The sequence below is a fragment of the Pongo pygmaeus genome, chromosome 12 (genome assembly GCF_028885625.2).
Source record: "Pongo pygmaeus isolate AG05252 chromosome 12, NHGRI_mPonPyg2-v2.0_pri, whole genome shotgun sequence".
NCBI lineage: Eukaryota > Metazoa > Chordata > Mammalia > Primates > Hominidae > Pongo > Pongo pygmaeus.
The window spans coordinates 87,367,354-87,388,812 of record NC_072385.2 but is presented as its reverse complement, the minus strand read 5'-3'; the positions used below and the strand labels follow the sequence as shown (position 1 = coordinate 87,388,812).

The following is a 21,459-nucleotide window of genomic DNA, read 5'->3' as shown; positions in this document are numbered from 1 at the left end:
ATCTCTCAGGGTTGTGAGAATCAAATGAGATAACACATGTTAAGAAAAAGTGCTTTCTGTAAAGGCATTATTATTTGTCCTTTTAGGTTCAGCTGAAATCCCACCTCCCTGACTTTTGAACCAAGAAGCTACCTAAGATTCTCAATCTTCCTTTTTCTGGAAGTTAAGGTGTTGCTGTTTCTTTATTTCTTGCCAAAGCCACTATCTCCTACAGTTAAGCAGTGAAAAGAGTATTCGCCTAGGAAGAGCAGTGTTCTAGCCCTAGCTCTGCCACTGATTAGCTGGATTGCTCTAGGCAGGTACTTACCTGCTCAAGTGTCTGTTTCCAGATCTGTGAAAGGGGAACAGTGACAATACCTGTCTTGCCTACCTCACTTGGTTGCAAGGTGGAATTAGATAGGGATCCCCTGTGTGTTTCAGGACTTCTAAGTGTCTGCTGACTATAAACCCTTCAATGGCTTATGTAGGCATTGGCTTTGTGACATTGGGCAAATGACATATTATGTCTGAGCCTCAGTTTCCACATCTCTAAATTGTGTAAACAATACCTACTTTATTTTGTTGTTAGGAAGAGTATAATAAGCTAATATATGAAAGGTTCTTGGTACAGCACCAGGCACAAAAAGCACAGCAAGACTCACATATCAGATGCCATTGTCAGAGCATTGACTCCAGATTGCCTTTTCCCTACCTGGCTTTTCCTCTCTGCCTCTTCTTCGAGGAAGGGGCCAATGGCAGAGGGAAGCTTTGTGCATGCAGATATTGGCGTTAATGCCATAGCCTGTGCTGGGATTGCTTTTGCTTCAGGATGGCTTCCCTTGGCCCCTGATGACGAGGTTATGTGTTGATGACGCTTTTGTTGGACAGCACAAGGGTTAGTGCTAGAGAATGAAATCCAGCATCTTTCACCTGACCCTCCTGACCCAAAGGCATCATGTGTGCAGTTTCAGCATCCTGCCCTCTTCCCATCTTCCTTTCCTGTGCCAGAATACTTGCAATTCTTTAACTTTTCTTCACAATCAGGTCAGGATTAAAATGCAAGTGGGAGGGACTAATATAAAAACAGCCACTAAAGGTCTAATCAGGGCAAGTCCTGAGAAGGTGGGGAAAAGGGGGTGCAGGGGTAGGTGTCCTGAGGGTTGGAAGTCAAGGAGAGAGGGAAACAGGGATTAGATAAAGGAAGCAGAGAAGGGAGACAGGACAAGAAAAATAGTTTCACTCATTTCACAATTTTTCTGAAGGTTCTTCTTGACCATCAACAGCTGTTGGACAATTCATCCTTTAATCCGAGTATATGATGCTTAATCCATCCACAGAGCTGGATAGTCTGTCTTTTTAAATGAAGTATGTTGTAAAATCAAAACAGTGCTTCTGCCCCAAATCTTGAGGGATTTGAGAGGCATGCTCACATTCCATGAATCCCAAAATACAGATTTTCTGTCCAAATAACAGGCTGCAAAGCCAAACAAAAGGAGAAGCAGCCTCTGGAATCTCAGATGGCAGGACAGAGTGAGCCAGCTAGAGCTGATTGGATTGAGGCCTTGAAACCTATGAACTGCGCTGGATGCTTTTTTATTTTATCTTATTTATATTTTTATAGAGACAGGGGTCTCACTATATTGCCCGGGCTGGTCTTGAACTCCTGGGCCCAGGTGATTCTCCCATCTGGGACTACAGGTCCAAATACTACCATGCCTGGCTTAGATGCTTTTTTAAAAAATAAAAAACATACTTGTTTCTTTATTAAATATGCAATATAGGTTATTTATAGAAACACAAGAAAATACAGATAAGCATTACAAAGCAAAACAAAAACCAAAAACACTTCCCGTAACCTCACTACCCTGCAACTGCTAACATTTTTGAGTAGAAGGAGACAGGACAGTCATTGGTGGTTAAGTGCCATGATTCTGGGGCCCACCTGCCCAGTGCAAAGCCCGACTTCCCCATTTGCCTGCTGCAGGCCACAGGTGAATTACTTGGCCTCTATGGGGCAGTTTCCTCATATGTAAATTAGGTATAATAATAATAATAATAATAATGCCTACTTCCACGGGCAGTTGTGTGAGTTTAAATAAGCCAAGGTAGTACTGCTTACAACAGTCCTTGTAAGCACTATGTCTGTGATACCTATAATAATAATTATGATACATCTAGCCTTTCTCCTATATAATTTATAGGAAGTATTATGTATAATACATTTCTATGAAAACAGAATTGTCCTGTACTGTTTTGTAACTTTTTTACTCTCATGATTGTCTTTTCATGGCCATCTTTTTAATTAGTATTAGCTAACATTGATTGCTTACAGTTGGAACAGGCTTAGTGCTAAAGATTTTATATAAATTATCACATTTAGTCCTCACAATTAACTCTGTAGGGTAAGCACTATGGTTACCATTTTACAGATGAGGAGACTGAGGCTAAGCAGTTTAAATGATTTATTTACAGAGCTAACAAGCAGAGAAGTTAGAACTCCAATCTAAACATTCTGGCTTTTAAATAATGCCTGTGTTAGAACTTGCCATGGACTTTATAAGGAAGTCCAAGATTTCTTTAGGGCTTCTGAAAGAGGCAAGCTTCAGTGCCTGTCATCTTTCCTTCCATTCTGCAGCAAACAGGAGAATGAGGCTGAGACAGCCTGGCAACCTATGCTGGCGGGGCTTAGAGAGAAAACGTTTGTGCCCACTCGTTTTTAATCCTTGACAGAATGCACGTTGGTACTCTAGACTGTTGGGTGTCTGGCTAACTGTTCTGGGGCTGTAATGGCATTTTCAGTTTTTACTGTGGAAATCACTCTCTGGTATGAAGTGGGATCTAGGGTTCAGTACTACTATTAATTTTTTCCGATTGTGTCTTATGCAGAAAAAGAACCTTAAAGCAGTTTTTTTCTCTTGTTCTCCAGAGCCCTTGACAAAGCCATCTGAGCCACTGATAGCTTCCTTACCCTTCTCTTTCCATCCCTGGACATTCACCCCTATCCTCAGATATTCCAGGGCCAGGTCCCAGGCATTGGTAGTTAATTTAATCAGCCAGTCTTTGCCCAGACTCCACCCATGTGAAGCCCTGTTCTGGCCTCCACAGGGAATGCAAGAGGAGGACTTTGGTTGCAAAGACACCAACACACACAAAAGCAGAGCTAACAATACAAAGCAGGTTGTGTGTGGCTCAGACGACTGGTGTAAGCTCAGATCAGTCCAGTGGGGGAGTGTGTGGCTGCACTGTGGGTTGGGGCCATGGGGATGTCCTGGCCAGAGGTATGATAGGCTGACAGTAACCTTTCCAGGACTAACCCCTTCTTTTCCACTTAGGAGTAGCTCGGAGAGAAGGAAGGAGAAGTCCCGGGATGCTGCGCGGTGCCGGCGGAGCAAGGAGACGGAGGTGTTCTATGAGCTGGCCCATGAGCTGCCTCTGCCCCACAGCGTGAGCTCCCATCTGGACAAGGCCTCCATCATGCGACTGGCGATCAGCTTCCTGCGTACACACAAGCTCCTCTCCTCAGGTAAGGCCAGCAGGCTCCCCTAGGCTGGGCAGATGCCAGCCTTACCAGCATGTTCCTATACACAGGGGACCCTTCTGCTGCCAGAGCTGGAAAGTCACCCCACTACAGAACTTTCACCCACAGAAACACCATCATGAGTGATTTATTCCTGCATGTTAAACATCTCTCTTCCAGCAGTGACCTTCACCGTGAATCCAGCTGTGAGAGGAGGGTAGGGACAGGACCAAGGAAGAACATGGGCACCCAGAGGCTGTGGAGAACAGGGGCTGGGAGAACCAAGGACGGCTTTTGCTGACTTCTCAATTTGTTGCCATCTGGCCATAAGACCCGTCCTCCACACTAGATTGAGTCTGTAGGAAGCATTCTAATCTTTAACCTCCAGTGCCTTCTCCAGAACAGCAAGAAGGTGTGCCCAGATGATCTTTTCTCTCTGAGAAGCCAGTTAGGCCAAGCAAATCATTTGGTCTCTCTGAACATTGGTTTCCTTGTGTATAAAATGGGGTTAAACATACTTCTTGCCCAGGGTGTCAGTGAGAATGGAATGAAATGATGTCTGTAAAGCACCTGGCCTGGCTGAGCTCACTCACACTGGGGAGTCCTTGACATCACCCCTCCCCAGGAAAACAACTTGTTCTCCCCTCCCTAGTACCTCTGCAACTCCAAAGTTCACAAAACATTTGCTTTTTCTCAGTTACATTCTTCAAGAAACCATTTCCTATGCGTCCTGACCAGAAACAGGTGTCTTGAGTAGTCTTCTGGTTTCAGATCCTATGTGACACTCTCGTCAGGGGTGTCAGTTCTGTAAGGACACTGGGCAACGTGTTGTGCTCCTCCCCGCCTGGTCTGGTGCCACAGGTGGGGACAGTGTCTGACGGGGGAGCATGAGGGAGGCACTCAGGGAGGGAAGGTTCTTTTGTGGTTGTTTTCAGTTTTCCGGAGTAAGCCTGGTGCCTTGGAGACGGTGGATTCCGCCATCCTGTTATGAAGTGGCTATTCTGGGAAAGAGGGAATCCAGTGTGAGGCTGAGAGGCCAGACCAGAATGTACTATTCTGGTCCCTGGAGTACAGGAAGGATATGGGGGATAGACTTTCAGAAAATAGGATGACAGCTCAGTGGGCCTGGGGTTGGAGGGCTAGGCCTAAAGAGGCGAAATGTGCAGACAAGAGCAGGAGAGCCAAGGGGGAAGATATGCTCTATAAATACTTTCAAAGAACAATGCAAGACAATGGCAGATACATGATCCTAGATGCTGCAAAGAGAGAACAGTGGGCTGAGCCCTGGCAAGGCTTGGATTGCTGGATATAAGAAAGGCTGGGAGACTCCATCACAGGGCATTTGTGTACCCCTCCCTTTAAAAAGGCTTGTCTTCCTGGATAACTGAGGGCCAAGTCGGCTAATGTTGCAGTCATCTTTACATATAAAAAGTAGACAGTGGAGGATTTAATGACTGGATGGAGGCCCCTTCCTCACAATGAGAACCCTCTCCCCTGCTTTCCTGCTGTGGTACTTGAGATTTTGCTCTTAGACATTAATTCCTTTGGATTAATCATTGCTTCTTTCATCACCACTCCAATTCCTCCACCAACACAAAGTCCCAGAAGGGGTAATACAGGTTGAGTATCCCTTATCCGAAATGCTTGGGAGCAGAAGTGCTTTTGATTTTTTAATTTTTTCAGATTTTGGAATACTTGCATTGTATTTATCAGTTGAGCATCCCTAACCCAAAAATCTAAAATTTGAAATGCTCCAATGAGCACTTCCTTTGAATGTTGTGTTGGATTTTGGAGCATTTCAGATTTCAGGTTTTCAGATTAGGGACAGTCGACCTGTATATTAATTGTAGAACGCCTCTGACTAAATTTGGACTCATTGATTGTTTCTCCTTATTTCACAGATAAGTGAAGCACAGACAGGTTAAGATTGCTCAAAGTCACACATTTAGCACATGGTGAACCTGCACCTGGAATTCAAGTCCTTTTGAATGTTGGTCCATGGGAAAACAGACATGGGATGGCAAGAGCATTTTGTAAACCTGGTCAGGCAAAGATGCTGACAAGGGCTGGGGTGTGGGGTGTGGGGGAAGGGAGAAGGTAGGGGAATGAAGGTCAACAGAGGCAGCTGAGAGCCAGCATGATGGGGAGGAGGTCCTCACACATTCAGAGAGTTGTCCTGTCCTTCCCCCTAGTGCAGGGCCTCGTTTTCCATGCTTGCCCTCCTGAGCCTGGCTGTCCATCTCAGTGGTTCAAAGGTTGGCCTGGAAAAGGCCATGAGTTAGGTTGGGCTCTCTGAGCACATCTACCTGTGTGTGTTCTAGTGTGAGCCCTTATGTGCTGATAGGAACCCCTGTATGCTAAACACACCCACAGAGATAGGACCAGACAGTGGGACATCCTGTATCTATCCCATCTCTGGAGCCTGTTGAAAGTTGTGGACACAAACTTGCCTGCCCTCTGGCTGGGCTCGGCCGTAGACCAGCTAGAGCCCTTACCCTGTCAGCTCTGGTCCTCTCTGTCCCAAGGAAAGAAATGAAGGAAAAGGATAAAAAGTTTCTACTTTTGGCCATGTGGTCCTGGTGTCCTTGAAGGAGAAGTTCTCACCGAACGAGCACAGCCCAGGGAGGAGGAGATGGTTTCTCAGCACCCGCTTTTCTCTGACTTCTCTCCCAGGCTCCTGCCACACATTCTCTAGACTGATTGTTGAATTATTTTCAGAAATTGTAAGACAAGATATTTTTCTTTCTAAATCGTGTTTTGCTTTTACAACACATGTAGCATTATGAAGAAGAGTACAGGACTTGTGGGCAGATAGACCTGCATTGGAATCTTAGTTTGGCTGCCTTCTTTCTCTGCAATGTTGTAAAAATTTCTCTTTGAGCTTTAGTTTCCTCATCTGCACAAAGGGAATAATGGTGCTTGCCCTGCAATGTTATTTGAGGATTGAGATAATAGATATAAAAGGCCTTATCCTCTAGCCTGCCACATATTAAGCTCTCAATAAGTTATAGCTTAGAAATAAAAATTATTATAAACAAATATATTGATTTATATTAAATATAGGCTTCTGGAGAAATGATGTAAAAGAAAACCCAATGTAAATTCTTACTATCCTCTAACCTACCTTCTAGCAATTTCTATCAAAATGCAGAGTCGTCAAACTTTTCCGAGGCAAAACAACCCACATATTCATTATTTAAGCATTTCTAACAAAGGTGAGTACCAATTTTGGCTCACTTTATAATAGGAAATAGCTGGTTGCATACCTCAAAGTTCAAAAGGCTAAAAAATACCAAGTTTTTCTTTAGAAAAGTTTCTCTTTACTTAGTAACACGTTTCCCTTTGATTTTCACAGTAGGCTGTTCTGTGTGGGAATGTTGGAGAGGAAACCTCAACGTTGAGAAATTCAGGCTGTGGGTCTGGGCTGCCGATTGAGATTCGTATCACAGGAAGCAAACTGAAACAATAGCTTTATGATATTAGCTTCCACGCTGGGCTGAGGACAGAACACACTCTTACAGGAACATCGGTGGAAATGCCACTTGATTGTCTTAAATCCTCTTTCAAGATGAGCCCCACAAACCATGAGCGAATCAGGGTCAACTCTGCATTCTGAGGGCATTAAACCGCAGTGAATATACAAAATTTGCTTTTCATTGTAAAATTGAATTTTGGGCTTGCCCAAACTCATACATGGTGAAGTCAAATTCATTTTCCATGGACCTGGAGATCAGCATGAAGCAAGGTTTCTAAAGAGAAGTGCTAGTTGCATTATGGATTCATCATCATTTGCTTAGCGAAGACATCAGTTATAACAAGAGATTAGGTTTTCCTGATCTCTAGACTACTAAGGAAAAGATATTAAAATGTGAGACAAGTGATTTTAAAGTTTTGAAGGCTTGATATGACCTTTCCATGCAGGAAAAGTGGGACAAAGAAAGAATTGTGGAGGCAGATATATGTTCTGGTACCCTCTCACACCCCACTTTCAGACTTCTTTTCCCAGGCTTTCACTCCTAACTCCACCTCTTTGTCCCACCCACTCTAAATCAAGGCCTTTTTCTGTCCTGTTTGGAAAGAACTCAATAAGCTGATTCATGTGAGGATGTTAATGGGTGAGAGCAGCTAATATACAATCTCTTCTAGAGATACTGACTTTGTTCAGATCATTCCGTTAACTTAAACTAAAAAGTCTGGTCAGTCAACAGGTGTTTGCTGAACCCAGTCCTGTACTACATCTTATGAAGGGTAATAGAGAGAGGCAAGATAGGATAGTAAGATATTTGCAAAGAACAAAGGCATGAATCTCTCCTAGTGGACTTTCAGGACTCTCAGGGAGCCCAGGAAGATCAGGAAGGACACAGTGCCTTCTGTCAAAGGCATCAGAGGAGCCCAGGCCTGCTAATGGTGGCATTTAAAGGTATGGCTAAGGATTCAGCAAGCGATCCCAGAATGATTTCCCCGTGGCTTGACTGGCACTGCTCTTGCAGTCTGCACATCCGGGAGGGCGGGGATTGGGGGGCCAGGCCATGGGTCAGGTGGAGGGGAGGAATCAGTTTAGGCAGAGCCTTAGAAGGAAGGCCCCTGTGGTGATCACAAAGTGGTGACTGCCAAGCACATCTGAACCAGGAAGACCCCATCAGAATGGCTTTAAGAATAGTCAGAGCAGTCCTGGAACTTCTCGGAGAAGGAAACGAGGCAAATTGACCTTGGTGGAATAAAATTGCAGCCAGCATTCTGACCAGCAGCACCGTGGGACAGCCTGGTCTCTGAGACCACTCAGGAGGCTCTGCTCTGCCACTCTGCCTGCTCTCTCCCAATGCACAGCCCCTGCTGCCCAGGAAGTCCCACCCCACATGGGCGGTGCTGCCTGAAGGAAATGAGCGATGCTCCGGAAAAAGTGCTCCAAAACCTCAGCCCGCGCATATCCTGGCTGTGGGGAGTCATCAAAGCCTGTTTACTGGGGCTATTTTTAGCATTAAAGAATCTTGTTATGCTCCCCAGGACGGGCATGCACTGTCTCAGCAGAGCACCTCTGGTTTTAATAACCTACCTCTCGTCTTTGGGGTCAGACCCTGAAGGGTCTTCAGAAGCAAGTAACTGAGATCTGGAGCCCAGGATGATTTACAGACCCAGTTGGTGGCTTATTGAACACCTACTCTGGGCTCCTCACTTTGTTCTGACCAAGAGTTGATGCTGGATTGTTGCAACACCTTACAGCAGTTTATCTCTGTCTTCCCCACCAGTCTGTCGATTCCGAGGGAAGGAATTGCTCTTACACCTTTCAGTATTCCTGATTCTCCTTAGGACAGGACTGAGCACACAGTAAGTGACACTTGTGGACAGATTACCTTGTGCCTAGCATAAAGCAGACATGAACACAGTAGAAACTTAATAACAGTGTAGGGAATTAGTGCATTTTTCCATGTCCATAACACTGAGTAGGATATTAATGGTACATCAGGGAAGACACGATGTTCATAGGGAAGGGGCAGAGGGGTCTTCAGCAAATCTGTGACATGAGCCTCCAGGGTGAGAGGGTCTACCTCCTGTCTCCACAGTCTTCACTCTCAGCTCCAAGCTGGGAGTGACCTGGCCAGGTTCCTTCAGAAGCTCCCAGGAGAATAAGCAGGTGCTGTGAGGGCAACTAGTTCCACAGAGGGAAGAGAGCCTGTCCCAGCCCTGCTGTCACAGGGTCCCTGAGGCCAACCTGCTGGCTTCCTGGTCCTCCAGCCATTGTGACCTCAGTCCCAAGACATTCTGTTTCCCTTCGTGGCCCTAGATTGCCCCTCTCCCTCCCAGAGGCCAGCTGACCCGATGCTGCTGTAGCCAATTTCGCCACCTCCTGGAAGCAACTGCACTGGGCATGGGTGGAAACCAGTTTGGCTGTGTTGGAACTGTTAAAAACAGGAAATTTTAAGCAGGACTATTTCCTCTGGGACTAGTTAACCCAAATAGGGTTGTCTTGGGATTACTTCAGATTTTGAAGTCAGCGTTACCACTGAGATCAAAGAAATTGAAGAGAAAATATCTTCTCGGTTGGCTAGAAACCACAGGGTTGGCCTCTGTGTATCTACAGAAGGTGGTCACCTATCTGGTGTGATTGAAGTGGCGCTGAAAACCTCTCCTCACTCATCTCCAAAATAAGTCACCACCTGCCAACACAGGCTAATTAAGGTCACTCGTAGAATCTTTGAGTTGAGGACATAGCTCTCAGCATGTGGTCCTGTGAGTAGCAGGGTCAGCATCACCTGGGAACTTTTTAGAAAAACAGATTCTCAGTTCCCACTAAAGACCTACCGAACCAGCAACCCAGCGGGGGCTCATCCAGGGCCAGCTTCATGGGCGTGCAGCACAGGCAGTCTTAGAGGGCGCCACACTTAGAAGGTTCTCAGGCTTGGTTTAATTTTTCCAATGAGAGGTCTCACATTTTTATTTTGCACTGGGCCACGCAAATTATGTAGCAGTCCTGGTCCCAGAAATTTTTCTTTTAGCCTGAACTATAGATGATTCTGATGCATACTCAAATTTGAAAGCACTGAGTTAAGTCATTTTCTCCCCTAAAGCCCCTGTTCAAATGAAGATTTTAGCTGGGAAAGTTAACATTCACAGTGGCATCGCCCACACCTGGGACATTTTATCATCGCTTAAGCGGGCTGGTTAGCTGGCAGAGAACAGGTGTATCAGAAGAAACCCCAAACAGAGATCAGGTGTGCGTCTATGTATGGTGTAAGGTCATTCCCATGACCTGTGGTTCTCCCCTCTCCAGGCTAGCCACCTGAACGAGGGTGTGGAGAGGAAAGAACTTCCCTTGTTTCACCATTTTAGCAAAACAGAGGGAAAGCCACCGGGGCATTACTCTGTACAACCCAACTCTTGGCTCTGAAGGCTTGCCCATCCCTGGACGGGACCCACTGTGATCCTCTGCCGAAGGCATCTGTGACTCTGGCGTGTTCTCTGATCCTGTGTCCTGAAAGATAGCTGGTCCCCTTTGCCTTCACTGAAGCCTCTTGGTAGGAAGATCTTGTAATTTGGATTTGTTCTTCTTGAGGAATAATGGCAGGTAACCCAAAGCTTAAATTTAGAGGCTCAAGGAAAAAGATAAAAGCGAAATCCGGTTCCCTTGCAGAAAGGCCCTTGAATGACATTTCACAGCATTGATGTGTCCCTGGCCAAGTGGCCCATAAATTGAATTACATTCTACGTTCCTCAGAATAGTCTCCATTTGAAAGACTCCTTTTAATTAAGTGAATATTAATGTTTGCAAGTGACAAATTACTCTCTAATCCCCTTGTTCTATAAATCAAGTGAGGCATACTTTGATTGATGTTTGCACTGGATAAATACAAATTTTCATAAGTAAATGTCTTTGGAGTTAAATAATGAACTAGGAGAAGAGGGCTGAAATAAAGTCGGTGGTCTGTGTATAACAACCAAGGCCTGGGGCCTAAGAGGTTTTTTTGGTCTGGGACAAGAGCCGAGTCTGTATTTTTCAGATAGCAGAGGTATACTAGATAGGCCAGGATACTCAAAGTGTGGGTGGTTCGGGGTGGAAGTTTTCCTAGGCTGCACCCAGCAACCACCTGTACAGCCTGCTGAGAATGCAGTTGCCTGCTCACTCTGTTTTGCACCTCTGGGCTTCACTCTCTCCAAACCATTCTGTATGCCATTGCCAGACTAATCTCCCCAAAGCAGTGCTTTGAAATGCACTCCTCTGATCACATTTGCTTGACATGTGAGGCCCCTCCAGGACACTGGGCCTGCCTCACCAGCCCAATCTCTGAGACTGGGAAATGGATTCTCTTCTTCAGCCAGATGGGCCTCTCTTCAGTCCTAGGACTGAAGCTTGCTCCAGGTGTTTTCCAGTGTTCACACAATCCCATCTGGTTCAGAAGGCCCTTCTTTCATTCCACAGAGTGAAATCGGTTTTTTCTAAGACTCTTCAAATCTTCTTTGGAACAATTAGTTGTCTGTGATCACCCCAAAGCGACCCCCTCGTCCTCTGACCCTTAGAGTTCTTCCCATCTACACTTTTCCTTGGGAGCCCAGCTAGACACCCTTGAACTTTTATTCAGCTTTGCATCTCTGAGTGCTACATATTCCTCACCTGGGATCTGGGCAATTTGAGGGTAGTGCATGTCTTGGAGCAGAAAGAAGAAAGAATTTACTGTTGTTATAGTTTTAGGCACTTTACGTAAATTATCTAATCCTTACAATTCGGAGATGGAAATTGTTATTCCCATTTAGCTGATGAGGAAAGTGATATCCAAAGAGGCTGTCACTTACCCAGAGTCATAGCCTAATAGGAGGCTGATCTGGGAATAGAACCTGTGTTTAACTCCAAAGCCTATGAATGGTTGAGTGTGGCTTCTGGATTCAGCTGTCAAAGCTTGCTAGCTTTGCAATCTTTATACCTTTGGACAAATGGCTTAACCTCTCTACACTTCATCTGTAAAATGAGATTAAGAATAGTATCTACCTCGTAGGTCATTGTGAAGATTACATAGCATGCTTAGTGCAGTACCTTTCATGTAGTAATTGCAGTATAAGCAGCTAAAATTTGTTCCCACTACTACGTCTACCATTATATTCAGGCATACTTTGATTGATGTTTGCACTGGATAAATACAAATTTTCATAAGTAAATGTCTTTGGAGATAAATAATGAACTAGGAGAAGAGGGCTGAAATAAAATCTATGGTCTGTGTATAACAACCAAAGGCCTGGGGCCTAAAAGGTTTTTTTGGTCTGGGACAAGAGCTGAGTCTACAGGCTGTACAGGTGGTTGCTGTACAGGTCCTGAACCACTCACACAGCAGCTCCTACTGCTCTCATTACTAGTGCCAGAAGTACTGTTGTCACAACAAGCACACTGTCCTCACAGCTCCCGTCAGGGTGTCCTCTGTGCAGTGGTGCTCATCCAGTGCCTGCTGCTGGGCGGAGGCAGACATTCAGATGGTCGGCGGTGCGCGTTTCCAGAAAAGTCCACCCGATGCCTTTGCACCATCCCTAGCAAATGCCTATCTGTGCCAGTCACATCTGTTTTCACTCCACATTCATGCAAGCTGTCCCACCCCCCTCTTTCCAGTTTGCTGTGAAAATGAGTCTGAGGCTGAAGCTGACCAGCAGATGGACAACTTGTACCTGAAAGCCTTGGAGGGTTTCATTGCTGTGGTGACCCAAGATGGCGACATGATCTTTCTGTCAGAAAACATCAGCAAGTTCATGGGACTTACACAGGTGACACCCTCCTCTATCTCTTTCAAAAGAAGAAATGTTTCCATTTGGGGGCAGAAATGAGAGGAAGGTGCTAGCCACAATCCCACTTGACCTCTCCCTGCAAATGCGCACTGTGACCCTCGCTGACCTCAGGCCACACGCCTCAGGCCACACTCCCACCCCCAAGCACTGGGTTTGGCTTTGCTCATGTCCATCCTGGTAGACAGCTCTCTGCTGACTCATTAACAGACGAAGTCTCTGTCATCATCAGTAGTCCCCGATTACATCTTTCTGTCTGTGGACCTGACGCTGGACTGGGATTATGAGAAAACCGAATTCAGTCTCCTCTCTGCCTCCAAATCTGGAAGGTGGCTCAGCTTCCTCTTGGAGTCTTTTACTTCACTGTGAGGAATAATGATGCCTAACCTTGTTTTTGAAACAGGTGGAGCTAACAGGACATAGTATCTTTGACTTCACTCATCCCTGTGACCATGAGGAGATTCGTGAGAACCTGAGTCTCAAAAATGGTATCCTTAATTGTGTTTACTTCCTTCTTGCCCCCACTGGGTGGGAATCTGCCTCCCCTTTGTCTACGAGTATAAGGGAGACAGCTCACGGCCCTTGTGATGCAGAAAAAATGGATGTCCTTAAAAAATTTAAGTATGTGGCCTGTGAGATGAGATTGGGGCATTGAGAGGATCCAGTACTCAGAAATATCTCCTGCTGGCCCCACATGGTGCCTGGTGTCCCACTACTAGGGGACACCTTTGGGTTAGGACACTGTCTCTAGGAGGTTTCATCACCCAAGAGTCAAGCATCTCTGCCAAATGACACCACCCAAACCAATGAGGAACTAGTCTGTGCCAAAGTGCTCATAGTAACTACTGTAGTTATCTATTGCTGTCTAACAAACCACCTAAAACATAGGGCTTTGATGATTATCTCCCAGGGTTCTGTGGGTTCAGTGGGTGGGTCTTGTACTCCATGTGATGTCAGCTGGGCTGCAGTCATCTGGGGGCCAGACTAGGCTGGGGTGATCAGGATAGCTCACACACGTCTGGGACCTTGTGGCAGGTGGCTGGAACCCTGGACTCAGTTGGCATGCTGGGACCACAGGACTGTTCTTTCACTCCATGGAGTCTCAGAGACTCTCCCTCTCCATATGGTGTCTCTAGGGTAGCCAGACATCTTATGTGGCAGTTTAGGGCTCCCAGAAGCACTAAAGTGGAAGCTGCCAGGCCTTCCCAAGGCTTTGTCCCCAGACTGGCAGAGCATCACTTCTGCCCCATCTTGTTGGTTAGAGCATGTTACCGGCCAGCCCTGGCTCATTGTGGGAGGAAACTACACAAAGCCGTGAGTGTCAAAAGGCATGGCTTGTTGGAGCTACTTTTGGAGATGAGCTACCACAGGAAATGGTACCCTGATGAGACGTAGGTCAAGTAGGTTTTGACGGAGAAGAGGTTTTAAAAGATCTAGCATTCAGGACCTTACCCATGGGGATACCCAGCAGGTGCCAGTGGATGAGAGGACCCACACAGGCAGAAAGCACGTTGCAATGGCAGTGGAGCTTCCTCTCTTGTAACTGTGGCCATTCAACAAAGGCATGAATAGGGACATTGTTAAGAGGACTGAAGCTTTGGTCAGAAGTGGGGCTTAATGACTGCCAAGGTCCCTTCCAAACCTGAGATTCTGTCACTGGTCTGGGGAGATTCTGTGCATGTCTAGATGTCCTCTTTAACAACCTCACCTGTCACTGCCATGGGGCTTGTGCTTGTCCAGCCTGAATAACAGAGGCAGTGAGGCTAAGCCTACAAGGTTTGGCTCTTATTACCACACACGCTGCAAAAACAGACACTTCATTGGCTCACCTCCACCCTATTACAGACTGAGCCTGCAAAGTACAGAATTACAACCACCTCCTCTTCTACCACTGCCACAGCTCCCTCACCCAGCTCCTCTGCTCTCTCATCTGCAGGACTTAGACCACCTGGGTCCTAGGGTACACTGGCAGAGAGCACCCTGTAGGCTGCTCAGTGTCTTGTCTGGTTCTGTGGGGAAGGGGCTACCAGACTTTCTAAACCTCTCTAAAAAGAGGATTCATGTTCTGAATGGGCTTTCTGAGAAAGCCTGAGAAAACCAAAGACTGATTTCTTCTGTACTCCAGAAACCCTTTGGCCTTTGGGTTCTTAGTCTCAGTTCAACCACTGACCACAGTCTTGAGTTTGAGTCTGTGACCAGAAGCAAGTACCCTACTTCTCTGTTCCTCAGAGTCTTTCTTTTCAAATTGATGGTATTGGACTAGGCAAAGGCAACGACCTTTCAGTTTTCAAGTGCCATGATTCACAGCCAAGTGACCTCTAATTATCTGATTAGAACTTTAGATCTCTTGATCTGCATATTGAGGACTTGGGATCAGTCAAACTCAGTGAATCAGCAAATCTTCACTGAAGCTGCCAGCCTGTAGGTGGACTCGTGATTTAGACCTAAAGGGTCAGTGTGAGTTCCTAGAGGAAAAGAAAGCCATGAGGCAGATTGTGGAAGGCTTTGAAGGCCAGGTGGAGGGCCTTGAACTTTATTCCATAGACAATGGGGAGCTATTGAAGGTTTCTGTGCGGGGGTGGAGTGATCTGTGTGGAGCAGTGTTTAGAAAGAATGATCAAGGCTGGGCACGGTGGCTCACGCCTGTAATCCCAGGACTTTCGGAGGCCGAGGTAGGTGGATCACGAGATCAAGAGATCGAGACCATCCTGGCCAACATGTTGAAACCCCGTCTCTACCAAAAATACAAAAATTAGCTGGGCGTGGTGGCACGTGCCTGTAGTCCCAGCTACTTGGAAGGCTGAGGCAGGAGAATCACTTGAACCCAGGAGGCAGAGATTGCAGTGAGCCAAGATCACACCACTGCACTCCAGCCTGGCGACAGAGCGAGACTCTGTCTCAAAACAAACAAACAAACAAAAAGATCAAATGTCAGCATGGGGAGAATCCAGAGGTTAGCAAGTTAAGAGGCCTCACTAATACCCAAGCAGCAGCCACAAATGAATCCCTCCAGCCCCCTTATACCCAACAACTGGTCTGGTCCTGGTGGTGGGGCCAGATCCCAAGATACAGGTATATCTCATTGTATGCTAACCCCACCTCTGAAAATTAAAATGGTAAGAATCATAATTTGGTATGGGAGAAATGGTTTTATAATCGTGATGAAGGAATGTTCTTTTTTAAAAAAATTCACTATTCAGTCTGTTACTGAGTGGGGTCCCCTAAGGATGTTGAAGTTTTGTTCAAGGGTGCCACAGTTCCTTTGACACATAACTCTTCAGGAATATGTCAGTAAAGTCAAGGTCCTCTGGAAGTTTAAGTGCAGGGGCTGGTGACTGTTCCTGGAGGAAAGAGTGTGACTATTTGAAACAAGGCTCTAGATTGTTCTATGATGCTGGGTAGGGGGCAGGATTATATCTTTGAAAGTAGGTACCAGAGATGGTGGTGTAGGCAGGATTTAGACACAGACAAGTGGGATTCAGTTGGCATTCTTCATTACTTTGTTTTACAAAAAGTGGAAAATGGTTCTGAATCGGTAGGCTGTTTGGCAACTATAAGGAAGGAAGCTATATTGCTGGTTTTGGTGATTTATTTAATTTTTGCTGAGAGAGAGGATATGATCCAGGTTGAGTTAATCCATAAAGTGGACTTGCTCACCAAATCCACTGTAAGGAGATTCGTACCAGAGGTCTCTCTAGACCCTTGATACATATGTCACTTCAGGGACAAAGTTAATGGCATGGTATCCTGAACACAGCTATTGCAGTTTGCAAATGGGGTACAGGAGGGGTTAAATTCCTCCTGAGAGACAGGTTATAAAGGAAAGACGGGAGTGTCTGAGAGACATTTCTAACCTGTGAGGAAGGCTTACACCCTTGGAGTAACTGTGGCCTCACCCAGACTGTCCCTTGGAATTTCTGCAAGAAGACCTGGGCCTGCCCCAGGAAAGGGTGGCTGAGTTAGTGGCTGATAGGCAGTCGTTGTGTCGCTGCTCTGAAGGCACCACTGACCATGTTCCAGATGCAATGGGAAATCAAATGATGGAGCAGCTCCTACCTTGTGGGAGTTTATGCTCCAGTTGAGGAGATAAGCTGGAGAGTGGGAACCATTAGTCCACAGGCCATGATGGAGCTCAGTGTTGATGGCAGACCACAGGTGCTAAGAGAGCAGATATTTGGAAAATATAAACAATAGGCTGCCAAGAAAAACTGCAGCTGGGCCCCTCTCATGAATATCCATATAAAACTGACTTCAGCTGGTTCTTCCCATCCTTCCACATCCAGGCTCTGGTTTTGGGAAAAAAAGCAAAGACATGTCCACAGAGCGGGACTTCTTCATGAGGATGAAGTGCACGGTCACCAACAGAGGCCGTACTGTCAACCTCAAGTCAGCCACCTGGAAGGTAGGGCAACATCAGGCCTGGGTTGGAGTCCCAGGTGTAGGGTGACGGCGGTGCAGGGGATGCCTAAGGCCCTACCCCCACCCCCAGCACTCTCGGCCCCATGTCTGACCCTTCCACGCCTGTCTCAGGTCTTGCACTGCACGGGCCAGGTGAAAGTCTACAACAACTGCCCTCCTCACAGTAGTCTGTGTGGCTACAAGGAGCCCCTGCTGTCCTGCCTCATCATCATGTGTGAACCAATCCAGCACCCATCCCACATGGACATCCCCCTGGATAGCAAGACCTTCCTGAGCCGCCACAGCATGGACATGAAGTTCACCTACTGTGATGACAGGTAGGGGGCCATGGGTGTGTATGCTGTGGGCAGAAATGGGTCTTACCTGTGTGTGTGGGGAGTTGTGCCTGTATTAAAGGTGTGGAACTGGACATAGACATGGTATTGCCGGGTGCATGTTCGTGGACCTGTGCCACTGTTTCATTGCATCAGTGCCCCTCAGAGGTTCCCAGTACTGTATTTGGTGGTCTCCCATTGACAGAGCCTCAGGGTCCATCTGCAGAGCTTTCCTGGTGTGCAACTCTTCTCATCATTGTGGTGTGAACATATTTCTCCATACGTGTATCAGGCTCCTGAGGAAATTCTCAAGGCAGTCTTCTGCCCCAGGAGAAAGAGTCTAGAGACTTCCATCTGTACTCCTGCTTCAGAGGCCAGTAAGGAGCATCAGCTTCTGCCCTGGAGACTGACCCTCTTCCATTACTGACTGAGCCTTTCCCTCCGCCTTGTTCCTTCCTGCATGCAACTCCATTCCGGCCAGTGTCCAGCCATTTTGAAGAAGATGAAGGTAGCTAAGCCAGATGCTAACCCCCCAGTGCCAGGCCCGGTGTCTCTTAGGAGACACAGTAGTGATTAAGAGCATGGGCTTCAGGACTAGATGGCCTAGGTTCAAATTTAGTAATAAATGTTCAATGTTAGCTCTTATTATCACCTTTATTAGAGTTGTTGAAAGAGTGCCTAAGACTGCTTATGCATATCATGCCATCTCGGGTTCTTAGCTCATTTAGAAGATTGAAGCAGGTGGGGAAGAGGCTGGGGTTGTCATAGGAGGGAGTATTTAGATACCCCACAGCTCCTAACTCCCCCACCAGCCCTGCCTCTGGGACTGTGGAACCTGATGATGGGAGGTAGGAGGAGGAAGATGGGGAGAACAGATGCCCGGAGCAATGGCCGGCCCCAGGGAGGGAAGGAAATGCAGAAGACTGGGCCCATGGTAGGCCTGGCTTGAGTAAGCGCCACTGCGGCTTGCTGAGCAGCACACCCCAGATGTGCCCTTCCTGGCAGAGATCTCCCCGCCTGACCTCAGCTTTCTGCAGCATCTAGAGCCGCCATGTGTCCCAGGGTGACAGTTCCTGTGGCAGCTCTTTGCCACCCCAAACTCTTTGCCACTCTTCTCTCATCTTCTAGGGTTTCTCCTCAGGAAACCCTGAGATCTCAGTTTCCCCTTCTCCAAAATAGAGATAACACTTTGTAACCTGTTTCATGGGGTCACTGTAAAATGAGATAATGGCTGTGCAAGCACTTTGAGAAGTCCAGACACTACAACACATGTGAGGCTTCTTGTTATTGCTTATATCTTACTTCCTGTCCTTGGCCTCCTCCAAAGCAGAATCTTCCACTAAACTCAAGGAGCTGAAACCACTTCTGAAGGCAGTTAGTGGCTGGGGGCAGGAAGAGGAAGAATCTGACCCCCAGATCAGCAAGAATCTGCCTCGTCTTCCTCAGCCAGCAGGAAACCATGGAACCCCAGGAAAAAAGCTCCTGCTCAGCCTCCCCCAGGCCTACCCACTTTTCTCTTATCAGCTGGACATCCTAAGGGCATCTGGTTTCTTCATGGGAGGGACCCTCCTCCCCAGGATGGGGTTTCTCTCCTCTGATTCCAGACTGGCCTGGTGTTGGTTGGTCGCCCCTTCTTAGAGTTGGCCACCACTTGTGGAACAATTTCAGAACTTTTGTAAAAGTATCCTTGAGTCATTCCTGTCCTTCAGTTCTGAACACAGTAGGGCCAGGATTCACAGCTTTTGGAGCTAGTGGGTAGTTATATAAGTGGAAAGAAATGTTCTAACCTCATAGGGAGAAAATGTCATGTATGAAGCCTTCCGTCCTGGAACTTCGACACAGTCACCATTTATTGTAATTGTTAGTGGTGGTGGTGGTGGTGGTAGTGGTGGTGGTGGTGGTGGTGGTGGTGGTGGTGATGATAATGATGGTGGTTCAAGAAGAAGATTGCCCTGTTAGTGACAGGCACTGCAGGAATCCATGTTATAGGTAAGGTTATTTATCAGATGCAGTCTTTGTATTCAAGTGAACATTCTGGGCAGAAGACACAGCTTCGTGTACCTCTCTCAGTAGTCTTGTGGGATAACATGGACAATCCCAGTGCATAGCCCCTGTGTCACTGGCTTTGAGGTGAAGTGGCTCAAGCCGACCTAGCCATATAGCCTGGGAGCATATATAGTGCTGTGGATGATGAAAGTCAGATACGTGCTTCACCCTGGTGAGTGAAGCACATCCGTAACGTAACTCCATGAGCACTGGGAAAACCCTACTGTCCTAGAAAATAACTTGGCATCCCTAGATAATAGAAAAGAGAATTTTTTTAAGCTTAAGATTTTGATCCTTGTTACAGTGAGAAGAAATCCTCTGGAAGGGGTAATTCAGTGTTATCCTTTATTCATTATCTTGGTTTAAATGAGTTTCAGGTAATTTTGTGAAGGTACTAACCTTCGGACAAAAGAAGAGGGGGAGAAACACAAGGAATTGGAAGTCTAAGTGTGGCTGGAGAGGAAATGTACATAGAAAGGGGAAAGATGCTGTGCTGACTTCTTAGTTTGGCTCAGGGCTGGTAGGCAGAGTAGCTTCTGGCTTAAAGGAAGTATCAAGCCTCGTGATTTAGGGCTTTGTGACTCATAATGTAGAGGGTGATGTTGCTTATAAGTTCTGCGAGACACACTGCATTTTCAGCAAAATCTTGCCTTTCAAGAAACCTAATTACATGGCCCCAAGTCTGAATTCAGTGGTGCTGGAGAGCTGCATGTAGAAGCATTTAAAGACATAGAATGCTGTGTCACACAGAAGTTGTGTTTAACCGATTAGCAGATTAGTTAACAAGGGCACAGAATGGCTTAGACAGTTGATGAAGTGACTATTTTAAGTCCTTAATCCCGAAGTGTTATATCTTAATTGCTTTTATGAGGCCTGGGATTTTTTTGGTTTTGGTAGCTTGTTTTGTTTTCACTCTTTGTGGTGGGATGGGGAGAAGCATATGCACATGCACACATATATACACTCTCCGCCTCAATTCCCCTTTAGAAACAAATGCTGCAAAAACCAATGCCTGTCCATGATACCTAGTGGGGTGAGGGGTTTTCCATTTTAATCAGGAAATTCACTAGGTTTAATGACATCTGAGACACACAAGGTGCTGTGATTCCCACAAAGGGGATTGTTTTCCTACAAGAAAAGTTAGAATCTGAAGAAAATGTATGGCAGTTAGAATCCACAAAATCAATTTTGAAGCAGTTTGGTACTTGTCTTAGATATACTGAGACCACAGACACAAGCAAAAAAAGAAAAAGGGTCATGGAGAAAAAGATGAAAACAGACAGGAAAGAAGGGAGAGAAACAGAAGAGAGAAAAGACAACTCTAATTTTACATTGAACTCTCAGGTCAAATCAGTTGAATCTGAAACAAACTATTCTGAAACATCTGAAATAGAATAAAGGAATACAGATGGTTCAAAATGCATTTGTCCTCCTGTTAATGAGGGATCAGAGTACCATATTAAGTCTTGCATTAATTATTTTTAAAATAGTAAATACTTTTAAAAGTAAATTTCATAACAATTCATATGTCAGTCACATTTATGTACCTATGGTCAACTGCTCTAGACAAGGGGAGCAAGTTGAGTAGCAGGGTAAAAGAAAAATATCCTGATTATTAATGGAATTAATGATCTCTTCTTCATTTACAATTGAAACATAGGCAATATACTGTGTTTCCCGAAATACTGAGCAACCAGTTAACGAACTGTCATTTACTGAGCATCTGCTATGTAACTGTATGCCAGAGACCATTATATCAAAGTAAAAGAGATGATTCCTGATCTTCAGGAGTTGAGAGTTTGAGACATAAGCCATTTAATGAAACCACAGTGAATGGTACAAAATATAACATTCCATTTACCCAAAAGGAAGACAAAAGTTGTTCCCAAGTAGTTTAACTTTAAAATAGGGTGGTTCTTAAAATCA

General features: G+C 46.0%; 1 protein-coding gene across 3 annotated transcripts in view; it reads left to right on the top strand.

Annotated features, from left to right (window-relative positions):
- EPAS1 (endothelial PAS domain protein 1) overlaps positions 1-21,459 on the top strand; it is an 89,725-nt gene that overhangs the window by 46,236 nt on the left and 22,030 nt on the right. For all 3 annotated transcript variants that reach the window (XM_054473222.2, XM_063649417.1, XM_063649418.1), the window contains exons 2-6: positions 3,312-3,502; positions 12,585-12,736; positions 13,158-13,242; positions 17,038-17,156; positions 17,285-17,490. In XM_054473222.2, the coding sequence (XP_054329197.1) occupies positions 3,312-3,502; positions 12,585-12,736; positions 13,158-13,242; positions 17,038-17,156; positions 17,285-17,490 (753 nt within the window). The remainder of the gene's footprint in view (positions 1-3,311; positions 3,503-12,584; positions 12,737-13,157; positions 13,243-17,037; positions 17,157-17,284; positions 17,491-21,459) is intronic.